This window comes from Glycine max, chromosome 8 (genome assembly GCF_000004515.6).
Source record: "Glycine max cultivar Williams 82 chromosome 8, Glycine_max_v4.0, whole genome shotgun sequence".
Lineage (NCBI taxonomy): Eukaryota > Viridiplantae > Streptophyta > Magnoliopsida > Fabales > Fabaceae > Glycine > Glycine max.
Window position 1 is genome coordinate 20,026,325 of NC_038244.2, and position 14,925 is coordinate 20,041,249.

General features: G+C 34.0%; 1 protein-coding gene across 2 annotated transcripts; it reads right to left on the reverse strand.

Annotated features, from left to right (window-relative positions):
- Positions 1 to 295: 295 nt before the first annotated feature.
- Positions 296 to 5,537, reverse strand: LOC100799281 (uncharacterized protein At4g15545). 2 transcript variants are annotated; one of them, XM_006585674.4, is made up of 9 exons: positions 4,995 to 5,537; positions 3,319 to 3,372; positions 3,129 to 3,192; positions 2,922 to 2,996; positions 2,185 to 2,442; positions 1,831 to 1,876; positions 1,658 to 1,736; positions 1,435 to 1,563; positions 296 to 569 (listed from the first exon to the last, which is right to left on the reverse strand). In XM_006585674.4, exons 1-8 carry the CDS (start codon positions 5,343 to 5,345, stop codon positions 1,471 to 1,473), a joined length of 1,020 nt encoding a protein of 339 aa, XP_006585737.1. In that variant the 5' UTR covers positions 5,346 to 5,537; the 3' UTR covers positions 296 to 569; positions 1,435 to 1,470. The 2 variants fall into 2 exon arrangements, with proteins under 2 accessions (XP_006585737.1, XP_003531818.1); XM_003531770.5 differs by lacking the exon at positions 296 to 569 and having other exon boundaries at positions 1,215 to 1,563; positions 4,995 to 5,535.
- Positions 5,538 to 14,925: the final 9,388 nt, after the last annotated feature.

The following is a 14,925-nucleotide window of genomic DNA, read 5'->3' on the forward strand; positions in this document are numbered from 1 at the left end:
CTGATGTATCTAACAGTATCAAACTCAATACTTATTATATAATTATGCACTCTTCTTTATAATCATAAATTAAAAGTTTATCTCATTTCTCTTTTCTGTAATACGAAATCTATAGCTTACTTCTTTTCTCTTTCATTTTCTTCTTAAAAGTGCAGTTTATATTTCAAACATTATTTTGCATTCTTAAGAAATTTCGAAAGGTGCGTATGTTTTACGAGCGATTTACATTCTATCATAACCTTATATGTATAAAAAGAAGAAGAAAAAAAATACTCATATAACATTATTTCCACAATTGCATTAATGAACACATTTTATAAAATAAATTCATGGAGACTAAAAATGTATGTTTGTTCATACTTCATAAAGAGTTTTAGGCTGTCACATCATCAACCGCAGATGAGGATGTTGATCTCTTGGTTATCTTTCAGCACTTTTGGGAATGTTCTGTACCCTCCAATGCTCTGGTTTTTGCTCGGAGATTATTAACTTTTAGGCTACCAACGCGTGACCAACTTCATGATAGGGAGGGTTGTGTTGAGTGTGGATCTCCATCAGTCATGTGTTTTCTGTAAGGATGCAGTAGAAGATTGTCAGCACTTGTTTGTTAAGTGCCTGATAATATTCAATTTATGAGGCAGGTCCTTTACTTGGTTGGGGTTCCATTTCGTTATTCCAAATAATATTAGGAAGTTGTACTTACAAATGGGGCCATTTCAGTGGCAAGAAGGCCAGAAGGATCAAACTCAAGGTGTGGCATTCAACATGGTTGTCTATTTGGATGATGCGAAAGGGGGTTAAGGATGGTGATGGGGACCCCTCTGTTGTTATCCCAGATTCAATCCTTATCCCGGAGGTGGTTGTTGTATAGGGTGGGGGTTAAACCAGGAGTCTTTTTCTCCTCTTGGTGCACTAATTCAAGATTGTGTTTATCTTTATGAATATGGGGGGATAGAATATGATATTTTTTTGGTATTGGTGGATTAGGAATTATACCTTTTGGGAGGCCCTTTGTTGGGACCTGTAAAGTTTTGCTTTTTTGTATAGTTTGTACTACTTGTACAGACATATATATGTTCTTCACTATATATAACATGATTATTTTTCCTTCCAGAAAAAAAGGATTAAAATGGTATGTGTAGGGACTAAAATGGATTATTTTTAGCTATAGAGACTAAAAGGTAAAATTTGTAAAGTTATAAAGAATAAAAGAGTAATTAAACCTATAATTTATATCATTCATATTTTTAATATAAATCGGTTCATGCAGTGATTCACACTAGTTGAGCTAGTGACTCGTTAATTCAATACATCGATGACCGGTCTAGTTCTCATAACATAGGGTGCAACTTCCTCCACATTTCAAAAAATAAAGATGCACAAACACGGTGACAGAAAAACAAGAACAGAAATGATAACCGGCAATTTACATACCAACTCATACAATACTCGGCAATGCTGCTTTCAGTACTAGCGTGCATTACGGTTAAGCAATCCTTGAAAAGATAAGTAAAGATCTTTGTTATCTGACCCAAATATCTCATCTGCTTTTCTTAAAGTTTCCTAAAAGAACATAGAACAAGTGGAGCAATTATTAGCTACTTGGAAATAGCTTCAGTTCCAAATCCAACACTATAAATATTCAATATTTATTTACCTCCCGTGTTTGCTTCTGAGCATTTAATTCCTTTATGTTGGCAAGAAATGCACTGAACTGCTCATATGAAAGGCGACTCCTGAAAAGTGATGCATTTGATCAATTCACTCAATTTCTTAAATAAATTTAAGTAGAAAGTCACACTTTATTACGGCATGGAGAAACAAAGTCACCTGGCCTGACGAAAAAACTCCTTTCCATCAATCTTTGGAGTTCGAACTAAACAATTTTTTACAAGTTATAGGGGTAAGCAACTGAGAATATTGTAATAATGAAAGACATTGAAAAGGCACTTGCCCCTTCTTATGCTTCATATGAAACAATGTCCTAACCAGCAGCATTAGATAGATAATTAGATAGATAACATTCCAATTAAGAACTGATATGAAAGGGCTAAGAGCAAAGGAACATGACAAACTTCAAGGACCAGTATTAGTAAGATGGGAAAAAAGATCAGATTAACAATAAATCAAAAAACCCAAAAGTTGCTGCTGATGACTGCTGACTAGATGAATACCATGACAAACCTGGAAGTGATCGTCCCCATGGTGGGGAGTTTGCTGCTGATGACTGCTGACTAGATGAATACCATGATGAGAGAGATGTTCGCCCATCATATGGAAGTTTTGTAGGAGAGGTGGCACCAGAAGTTTTCTTGGGTGATCCAGCTGCAGAATATTCTCTAGGAGACCCGGCTGTTGAAATCACCTTTGGAGTTCCTGTCGGTGTAAGACGTGGTGTGATATATGGGGTCAAAGAAAACCTTTGCCCTGAATACCTGGAAGCTATAGAAGCAAAATGACAAAGAACAAAAGGGTATTATCATGCATGTCACATTAAATTTAAAACACCTGCAATCCCATTTTTCCTTATTATTGATAGTTCCTGCTATACTTTAATTGAACCCATTTTTTAAACATTTTTCCAGTTAAATTCAATTGTTCTAGATCGAAAAGTCCAAACTATTTATTTTCCAGTACAATAGCTTGTTTCCCCGTTTTTGGTTTCATTATGTAATATAATTTCAATTTTCTCTATAACCATGCCAATGAAGTATGACCAAAGGATGACAAATAATATATTCAAAAGAAAAAGTGGAAGAGAATTCATTCCCAAATGCTAAATATTGAGTATTGAAGTTTACTGTTTTTACATAATTTCTTAGGCATGATACTACTTATATCAAGAAATGTTGTTCAATTCTGATAATTGAACAGTAGTAGCATGATTTGCAATCAATGATATGTCTAGAAAATCCATCTACCTTCATCATTTGTTTTACCCACATCTGCAGGGCCATTGTATGAATGATGTACCATATAGCCACTTCCATCATCATCTGCAAGCAATACATAAAAGAAATGCATATAATAACTTCCAACAAACACTCTTATGACATTTCACATCACTGGGAAGGGATACATGCAAAATTGATAATAAAATCATCAATGAGGTATGTACTGTGGAGTACCCTTATCAGGATATGCCTTTGGAACTGATTGATCACAGGTTCCAATATCTATGGTTTCAGCATGCTGTAACAAGAGCAAAGAAAAAGCATAACAGAGAAAACAGTCTTGTTTAGGAGGATAATAATACAGGTCATTTTCAGAAACAAAATAAAGTATAAGTATATCTAAGTTAATATATTGATGTCTTACCGATGCATTGTCATCAGTTAGCGACTGCATCAGTTGTTTCTTAAATGTCTCCAACTAGAAAATAGAAAAAAGAAAAAATGTCAGGTCTACATAAAAACGAGGGAGGGGGGATACAAAAGAAATAGCATTTTGACAATCAAGTCAGTATTATATGTACTCTTACAATGAAAAATATGCATGCAGTTTAAAAGGAAAATTCAACACATGGAAATGCACTTGCACACACCAATTGTTGTGGGAGTTTGAAATCATGAAGTAAAAGAAAAAGATATATTAAACCTATTAGTGAATAAAAATAAAGATAAATTAAAATCTCCTATCCTAAAAGCTACTTCATTTAGACTTTTCTTCTTTTTGTTATGAAAATCACACCCCTTACCTTAGACACGTTAATCCAACAGTGGGAACAGAATCAGACCCACTATGATACCATGTTGGAATATATATTACATTAGCTTAAGTGTCTAAGTTCTACACGCAGTTGCATATTGTATATACAATACTCGGGGAACCTGCTCCTACTTAGGCTATTCAAAATACACAAAAAAACAGCCTTTTTGAAACCTATACAAGACTACTCTGTCAACGATAAAAGTAACTTATTATCTAACAAAAGACTTTACAATTTTATAACAACTAAAGTCCTAAAACAAAATTTTATAGGGACCAAAACCATGAGAAAATTTTCTATGGATTAGGACAGTTGAGTGAAGAAATAAGGCATGTTGCCTATAAATAAGAGGGGAGGGGAGGTGGAGAGAGAGATCTCTTGTCTAAATTTGACAGAATTGGGGACTTTGGGCATTGGGAAGTGCAGAACCTCAGTTCTGCAATTAGGGACTTATGTGATTGAGAAAGCACTGCAAGGAGTGGATCCCAGACCTCTCAAAATATCTGGAAATGGAAACAATATCTGCAAGTAGGGGCTTCTCCCTAGTTTCATTCAATAAAAGAACCGTTCTTTCTCACTATTATGATTACGACACCAGTCCTATCATCCCTAGTTTGGTTTATTTATTGCTATTAATATTAAATATTTTCTTAACTAAATGAATAGCTTTATACCTCAACCTACAGGAAATCTAGGGATCTTCTATTCACTTGCAGATATCATTCCTTAAAAATCTAAAAAACAAAGCCAGATCTAGGAAAACTAGTTGTTTTACAAGGGCATAACTAGTGCAGGACAAGATGTTGCCAACATAAGGAGGATGCTGGTTATGGCCATATTCAGAACTTGTCGACAAATTTAACTATTTGCTTGGCTTTGCACCTTTTCATGGTCATAGCTTTAGTTTGTAAATTACAATTCACTGCATAGTCATGTCTTCTGACATTGGAAATTTGGTGTAATTTACTTTGGCTCTATCAGTATAATCTGAAGCAATCAGGAACTTAGGAATATGAATTCTTCGCGGTCATGAGATTTTCCAATCCAAAGAAACATTTTTACACAAAACAAAGCAAACTTCAATACGACCCAAGAGTTTGAAGCATACACCGCACAATGATAGAATTGGAACAAAATGTTCGGGCAGATAAAATCACCGACAAGAAGTTAATATTTAATGATTGATAACAGCATTCCAATGTCTTGCAAAAATGTAAAACATAGGAAGGGATTCTAGCAGCTAAAAATAGTTCTGAACTAAATAAATAAATAAAAAAGAAGTGACCTTGGCAAAGTCTCGACTTAACTTCTTGACGGTGGCGGCCAATTGATCCCTCTCCTTGGAAAGCTTAATGTTTTCGTTGAGGGCGGTGTTGAGGGTGGAGTCGGTTTGGTGGGAGGCGCGGGTGAGGGAGGAGAGGCGGTCTTCGAGGTCGAGGATGATTCGGTCCTTTTCGAGAAGCTTCTGGCGGAGGCGAGAGGCGTCGGACTCGAGAGAAGAGACACGAGAGGCGATGGCCATGGAGGTTATCTTGCGAGCGAGATCAAGCTGCTGGTATGGGTCCGTCGGTATAACCGATAGAATCTCGTCAGGGAGGTCGAAATCCACTACTGAACCTGTGCCCTGCGACGACATCCCTGCCTGTTTGGTTGTGCTTGTTGCCTGGGTTTTCTTGATTGTGGAGGAATCAACCAGGGAAACTAAACCCTCCTCATAACGAATCAGAAATCATTTTAATGTAAAATAAATTGATAAATAAAGTTTTTAATAAATTAATCTAAGTTAAAAATTGTGATTAATCTTCTTCGTCACTGTGAGGACACTATGGTTACGAGCTGTGTCAATACTCTACCACTTTATAAAGTTATTGCATAAAGATTAGAGAAAACTAAATTATAATATTATATTATTTATTTATTTTGTTATTTTTTTATTTGTTGTATAATGATAAAAAAAAACTTATAATAATTTATGTATTTTTTTCCATCAACTTAATTTGTATAATATTTTTTATTGTTATTTGTTACAGGTTAGAGAAGATATAAATTTTTAAAAACCTATACTTCAATTTGTTTTACAATTTCAAATTTGAAAAGGTGGGACAATTTAAATAAATAAGACACGTGGTATCTTTTTCTTTTGGTGGATTTTGTGTGAAGTGCTTGTCCTCCGGTTAGGGCTTTGTTATTTTTTGCGCGTCCTTGTTTTGATTTTAATTTTGAATTGTTTCCCTCCAAATGATTTTATGCTCATTTTAAAAATTTTAGCCATTCTTTTTGTTTTTTTTATTGGTGTCATTTTTCCATTTTTATGAATTGACTCAAACTTCAAAACTTAAGTATAAATTCATTTTAAATTGGACCACTCCAAACGGACTTACTTTTTGATGAACCTATAAAAAAAATTAACCTAGAAGTTGGTTTACTTAAAATTAAAAAAATAAATATATGTATCATTAAGAAATCACATATAAAATAGGAAATAATATAATAAAAACATAGAAATATAGAAAACATACTTTTACATTAAAATAATAAAATAATACAATAAAAGTAAAACAATTTAAGTTCTTAATAATTGGATCATGACAATGAACAAAATATTAAGATGAAAGCAAAGTGAGCCAACTCAGTTCACCAAAAACAATTATTTAACACAATCCAATTTTTGCTTGGTACATCTAATATTTTTTAATATATTTATTTTACCATTCTTCTACCTTTCTCTCACCACCTTCTCTCTAGCATGAAGTTCTCTATAGTCATCCATCTAACAATATGCTCCTAAGAATACGAAGTTCAAGATCATCACAGGATCCAAACACAAATATTATATGGAGAGTGAGTTATTACATTTTTAACTAATGGAGAGAAATGAGACAACATAAATATACATATCATATAAATGAATTACAACTTACTTAAACACTGTTCATGTCATTTCACCACTTGTCATGTAACACTGCATCTCAACACAACACATCTCATTCATTTTCGCATCATTTACGTACTCAAGGGTCAAACGCAATATCACTCAACCAATCAATGTTAGTCAATGCACAAGTGTTATGCAACAAATATACTAATTCTCAATCTTATATGCAATGTGGTACCATGTCAGTGAAAAATCTTGTCAGGCGCCTAAGAGTATATGACAAGACAAACCACACACTAACAAGTCAGGTCACTCTCACTAGGTAAAATCATAGAAAGACCAGTCAGGGTCACACTGTTTTGCGAGAATGCTTCAATCATGTGAGATCGACACAAGCTTAAAGGAGCACTTAAACCGGGTGTATTTACCCTAAGGCCTAGACTCCAAAGAGTTCGTCAAGGTCTCTCCCTTCTAATTCAATTCCAACCTAGAAAACATTTTAGCACAAAGACTCTAATTATGAACTGTACAAAACACACGACTCCTCAAATGTTCTCAAAATAATGTTATCTCGTCGCGCTTGTGATTAAACTCGTCGGGTCCCCACAGTGGTTCTCATCACAATACTCGTCGCACAAAAACTCATCGTCCTTAAATGGTCTTACAATTGTGTGATTGCATAGTTCATAGCTCACAACTCAATACACACAATATCTCAATACACATGTATTTCACCATTCATCACAGGTTCAATTTGTCACTTACTTTCAATTTGAATCACAATTTCATAATCTTAATATAACAATTTATCATGTCAATCTAGAAAATCTTGTCCAAAGTACAAACAATTTATACAAAAATGTTACTCACAACATGGGGAGTAAAACCCTCAAACAACTTTACACAATCATATCAAAATCAATGAATCAAAATCATAGGTCAAAAACACGAAAATACCAAGAGCACTCAATTTTATCAACCAATTTACATTAGGGCATCAATTGGTTTATCAAACACAACAATATCGTATTTATAATCATAAAGGAAAAATTATAATTCAATAAATATCCCAAAATAAACTCAATTTAATCCTCTAAGATCTCTACATATGTTCATTCTAACCCCAATTACGATAAACTCACCCCTTCCCGCGGGCTCACGTGTGTATTCCGAAAAGATAGCGGCATCTCTAGCAGTTCCTTGAGATTTCTCTACCTTTTCCTCTAGTTGTTATGTTAAGGTTTTCAAGCGTTAGAGAGAAGGAGAAGGGATTGAAGCCTTCGTTCCACTGTCTGCATGCGATGAGGATTTCTCCCTCTATAGAAATTAATTTGAAATCCCAACGGTCACACTATGTGGAAGTGCATTTTAAACATGGTGTCAAAATTTCATGACAATATAACGATTAACGAGTTCTGGATTATAGTTTTATTGAGATTGGTTTGGGTGTATGCGAGAAAATAGAAAGTTCAGTGCGAGGGACATTTCTTCCACCACAGATATTATCTCAACAATCACAACGGTCAGTTTGTGAAACAATACGTTCCAAACCTCATGTTCAAATTTGAAGACGATCCAACGGTTAACAATTCTTATATCATCATTTTAATGAGACATATTTGGGTGTATGCGGGAAAAAGAGAGAATTTTGGAAAAATGAGAAGGGGAGACGAAATTGAGAGGAAGAGGAAGCCTAAAGACGTATCATCATCGTCAGTCTAAAAACTTATCTAATATGTCTCTATTTATTTATAGTTAGGGTACTCCCGACCTATTATTTACTTTATTTTTCTTTATTTTTATTATTTTATAAACAAGAACTCTATTTTATTTCCTATTAAATGAATAAATAAAATATCATTTTTATTTTCCTTCAAACCATTATTTTAATTAATAAAGTTATTTCTCCTTATTTATTTAATTATAAAAACCTCATCAATTTTTTAAAACTATTTATTTTTAATTAAAAATTCTTTTTAATTTATTTTACAAAAAATGGGGTGTTACAAGGTGAAGCATGGGCTGATCAACATGATTGACTGGATATAGTTCCATGGCCTACTATCAAAAGACCATGTAGTCCATATGAAGAAGTTTGTGAGGCTCGTAGACACAATTAAGAGTTCTACCAATGCTCCAAACTACATCAAATTGGTTACCTTCCTTTTTTCATTAGGGGGAAGGTTGAAGATTGGCTTAGTGACTTGCTGAGTATGATCATTACCACCTAGGATCAGTGCTCACTTGCATTCTTGAAGAAGTTCATTCTTGTAGTGAAGCCTGAGCAATTGATCCAAGAGATTGGGAACTTTGCCCAGTTTGAGCATGAGTCACATTCTAAAGTCTAGGAATCGTTCAGGGGGTTGCAAAGAAACTACAAACATCATGGCTACCCACCACAGAGGCTAGTCCACATCTTTTATGGAGAACTATCACAACACAACCGATCATGCTTGTATATTGCAACAGGGAAAACCTCATGCACAAGATGACTGAAGTAGTAGTGGAAATTATTGAGGCTATGCCCCTTAATGCATACAATGGTGTGGGTGACAGAAGAATTCTCAGGAGATCCTCTAGAGTTCATCATGTGGAAGATAATTCATTTGGTTCTTCTCTTGAACAAAAGATGGATATATTGGCTAAGCAGATGAAGATTATTGTTAGATCAAAGCTTGAAGCCCTTAGTTTTAGTTTTAGTTTGATAATTTTGCAATGCCAAACATGTTTAATAGATGTGTCATTTGTATTGAATATTTTTAGACTAGGCATGTGTGTGATATAGTCTGAGTCTTTTTCATGCTTAGTTTTGATGAAATGTGAAGTCAATGAAGTATTCTAATTCTCTAAGTTTCCTAAGTTCAAGCAATATGACTTTCTTCTACTTGAAATTTGGCTGGAACCATTGAATTAATCGATTGCCTAGCTTGATAATTGAGTATCCAAGCCAGTTTTAGAAGAAGGAAGGATATGCAGCTTAGGATAATCAATTGTCTCATTTTATAATCAATTAATTCGTTCCATTCTAATTATTTATGTTGTTTTTGTGCTTTCTAGGTAATCGATCGTTACATGTGGTAATCGATTATAAAATCACACAGAGAGATTCTCATTGTTTCCAAAAGTAGGGTAATTGATTACCACATGTAACGATCGATTACCTAGAAAGCACAAAAGCAACATAAATAATTAGAATGAAATGAATTAATTGATTACCCTTTCTAATAATTGATTATCCAGTTTTTGGAAATACAGAATAAAAGATTTTAACGAATTATTCGATTACCTAATTTTATAATCGATTAAATCTGTTTTAACTGTCAAAGTTTATTAATACCCCTAGGTGTTTTCTTTATTAGAGACTCTTGATATGTTTTGTCTTGTAGAAAAATATTTCAAAAGAGTCTTCTAAAATGGTTACATAGATTTAGTCTGAAGATTGAAGTTTATCAAAGAATTATTCATTCTACCATCATGATTTGATCATCTTATGAAAAAAGCTTGAAGATATTGAAGATCTACAGATTTAGGTGTATTCAATCCTTTTTCTTACGTTCATTTAGGTTGTGATTCTTGATTAGGGTTACCAAGAGATTCAAAGAATTGATAGGATTTCAATTCTAAATCTTTCTTTTGTGGGTTTCAAGGGAAATATTAGAATTCTTTTAGGAAATTGTGTGTGCATAATTTTGTACTTGATTCTCTAATAGTGGAAGTTTTAAGAGATCTTAAAATAACTGAATGTAGGTCCTCTATGAATTTAATTTGAATAATAAATGAATAAAATAAGATTTCATTTTATTTTTAAATATTATTATTGTTATTGTTACTTTCTACATTATGACGCTAGATTGTGAAATATGAAAATTAAATTTTGTTTAATATAATATAATAAATATTTGTTTTAAAAATATATTTACTAACATCATATTTATTATTAAAACAATAAATTATTTAAATTAAAATTGATATATAAATTCATAAAAAACAATTTGTAAAAGTAAAATATTTTGTAAGTGACTTTAAAACTATAAATGACAAGAATTTTCGTATTCGTGAATACTTACTTGAGTTTGGTCCAATTATGATTGAGAATACCCATTTAGACTAGGTATAGGTTGAGACTTGGGACCTTTATTATTGTAATAGGCTGAATTTATGTTATGATTTATTCAATTTAATGATATCTAAAATTAGTTTTAAATTTAGACAACAAATATGTAAAAATATTTTTGTTATAAAGTAGTAACCACTTCTAGTAAGTGGATATGGGGACATGACTTATATTTCCAACCCCAAATAGAGACAAGGATGAGGACAATGTTGGAAAGTAGGGACCGAGATGGGAAACGACAAATCCATCCCACCCTATTTTGTTGTCATGTTTATTCACAGTTGTTACTTATACTTTATTTTACTTAAAATAATTATATACAGTAATAAGATTATAATGTATTTTTAGTCTTTCAGTTTATTTTCTATTTTAATTTTGTTTTCTAAATTTTAAAAAATCACTTTGATTTGTTCACATATTTTTATTAGATTAATTTATCATATGACATTGTCAAGTTAATATTCCAAACCAGAATCCTGCATGAATACATTTTAATATGTTAGTAGTTTCAGTTTTTTACTTCATAATTTAATCTTTTTAAAATAATATAATAACAACATGGACCTTAATACATTGAATATATATATTAGTATTTACTTGCTTTTGAAACGTGCATAAACATGGATGGCCATGATTCATGGAGATTGAGAAAGGAATAAAGACACATAAGCATGATGACTTATATATGTGTATCTATCTCTTTCCGAATGTCCATGGTTATTTAAGCTCATCGGGAGACGTAAGCATCATATTTTGTTGTGCAAAATTTGCCTCTGCCCCTCTGTTCGTATTTGGTTCAAACTCTTGCTTATCTGATAGTATTAATCCATGATTTATAATGCAGACTATCGTTTACTTTCACCTTACTATCGATTTCTTTGCTCCTTTCATTGCCTATACTATATCATGAGGACTCCTTAATTCCTAGGCTTAGCTGTTGCATTCATCATTGGTGTTGGAGCACATTTAGGTAATGAACTTGCTACTGCTTCTTTTTTAAGCCACCATACTAATATTTTAAAGATCGCCCTTTTGGAAATTTTGTCTCTGCCTTGTGTTTGTTGTATCGGTTCAAACTCATGGTTATCTAATATATATCATTTATAGATATAAATATAATATAATCATTATTCTTTTTTCTCCTTTAATACAATTGGTACCTTATATCAATGAAAATGTTTTCTTTATCGATTTAAAACAATTTTTTTTAATTATTTGATAACATGTATAAGTGTTGGTCCCACCTATTTGTGTGTATGAAATGTTGTACTAGTTCAACATATTTAAAAACTAAAAATACGAAAAATACTTGCTATACCTGGTTGTTTTTCTTTGCGCATCAAGTACAGAGAGTACCTGACTGATCCACGAGAGCAAGTACCGACTTAGAAATAGAAAACACGAAATCAAAGAAACACGGGCCTGTTTGGTTTCATCATTTTCTATTTTCATTTTCATAGAAAATAAAAGAATTGGTGACAAAGGTATAACAGATACAACAATAATTGAGAATGATTCACTGTATCAATTAATGAAAGAATACACGAATGTATATACAAAATGATTCTGAAGAGATAAGATCAAAAACAAAAAAAAAACAAATTGTCCTTGCTCTACCTATATTTACAGCTCATACTATTCTAAAATGATTCTAGTAGATGCTATTTACAATTTGAGGTATCTACAGGCAACAATAATTGAGAATGATTCACTGTATCAATTAATGAAAGAATACACGAATGTATATACAAAATGATTCTGAAGAGATAAGATCAAAAACAAAAAAAAAACAAATTGTCCTTGCTCTACCTATATTTACAGCTCATACTATTCTAAAATGATTCTAGTAGATGCTATTTACAATTTGAGGTATCTACAGGATTTATATGGGCCAAATTATCATGGGCCTCCTCTAACGGTTTTGGGCCATTTTCTGTTAGCCCCCACAAGTTGTTGGTGTGTAGAGGTCTACCAACTCCAGCTTGGATACATTGGAGGTGAATGAGCGAGGTGGCAAGGCTTTGGTAAACATGTTTGCGAGTTGATGACAAGAAGGAACAGGGAGCAAACGCATCAGGCCTGCTTGAGACTTTTCACGGACGAGGTGACAATCAATTTCTAGGTGTTTTGTGTGCTCATGGAACACGGGATTAGCAGCTATATAAAGAGCACTTTGATTGTTGCAGTATAGAACTGCAGATTTGGTACAAGTAATCTTGAGGTCATCAAGGAGATAGGACAGCCATTGTAACTCACAAGTGTTGGTTGCAAGAGCCCTGTATTCGGCTTCTGAAGAAGAACGAGACACTGTGTTTTGTTTCTTTGTTTTCCATGAAATCAAGGAGTTGCCAAGGAAGAAGCAATAACCTGTTATGGATCTTCTAGTGTCAACACATGTTGCCCAATCGGCATCGTTAAAACCAATGAGATGTGTAGGAGAATCTCGTTTGAAGAATAGATCTTTGCTTGGACAGCTTTTGAGATATCGAAGGACTCTCCTTGCTGCACCAAGATGAGACTTAGTAGGATGAGCCATGAACTGGCTTAGCTACTGGGTTGCATAAACAATATCAGGTCTAGTTGTTGTAAGATATATTAATCTTCCAACAAGACGTCTATAAGACAAGGGATCATCAAGAAAATCACTGGAGTCATTTTGACGAAGCCTCATAGAATTGTCCACGGGTGTTGAACTTGGTTTATGGCCCATCATTCCAGAATTAGTAAGCAATTCAAGACAATACTTTCTTTGAGAAACGCAAATACCCTCATCATATTGATTCACCTCCAAGCCTAGAAAATACTTTAATGGTCCTAAGTCCTTAATTCAAAAATTAGAGCGAAGAATACTCTTAATTTGGGCCATTTCAGTAGGTGAATTACCAGTCAAGACAATGTCATCCACATATATCAATAAAGCTGTAATTGTACCATTATAATGCTTTACAAACAAACTATGATCAGAGTGAGCTTGTTGATAACCAGAGGACACAAGTAGAGTATAGAGTTTTTCGTACCATTTGCGGCTAGCTTGTTTGAGGCCGTACAAGGACTTCTTCAATTTACAACACTGAGGAGATCCATGACCTTGTAATCCTGACGGAATACTCATATACACTTCTTCTGAAAGGTCCCCATGAAGAAAAGCGTTACTGACATTCAGTTGTTGAAGATCCCAACGGTAAATGGAAGCAAGGGCCAAGATAACACGAACGGTGGTCATCTTCACAACGGGAGAAAAAGTCTCGAAGAAATCAATACCCTCTACTTGAGAAAATCCTTTGGCGACTAATCATGCTTTGTAACACTCAACGCTGCCATCAGAGTTCCTTTTAATTTTGTAAACCCATTTGCATCCAATGGGTTTGACATTAGCAAGAGTATCAACTATTTCCCATGTATTATTGAGTTTCAAAGCTGCAATTTCATCACGCATAGCATCATGCCAACACTGCTGAGAAATCGCCTCTTGATAGTTGTGGGGCTCGATCTCGGAGGAGAGGTTCATGAGATAATGGCGATCAGACTCTGAGACATGGGAATAAGACAAGGCAGACCGGATCGAATAGAGGCACGTTGACGATGATTGGCTTGGTTGATTTTGTACGCTACCGCAGATGTAATCGGCAAGACGAACGGGAGGTTGGTGAGGACGGGATGAGCGTCTAGGAACGAAAGGAATTCGGTTGTTAGGTGAAGATTGAGGTGTTGGAGAGTGAATTGGAGAAGGGTGTGAGGTGGAAAGAGGTGGAGAAATGGGGTTTGTGAATTCTGGAATGGGTGATGGTGAGAAGGAGGTTTGTTGAGAAGGAGGGGAAGATGAGGCTGCTGGAAGATGTGGATCAGCTGTATTGTGAGGTGTTGGGGTGGTGTGAAAAGGTGGGTAATCCGAATTGGGCTAAGATAAGGATGGACTATCATTACTCAAGTGGGGGGGGGGGGTTGGTATGATGGGCAAAGCATCTTTCTGGAAATCTGTTTGGACCAAGTCATTTTTAATTAAAGGAAATATGGACTCATAAAATAAAACGTTTCTAGAGACAAAAAATTTTCTTGTGTAAAAATCTAAGATGATATAACCTTTTGTTCCAATTTGAAAACCAAGAAAAACTCCTTGTTTGGACCTTGGGTCAAATTTTTGGTGTGGCCCATCCGTGGAGGCAAAACAGAGGGACCCAAAAACCTTGAGCATTGAAAAATCTGGTTTATTTTTGTGTAAAAGCTTGT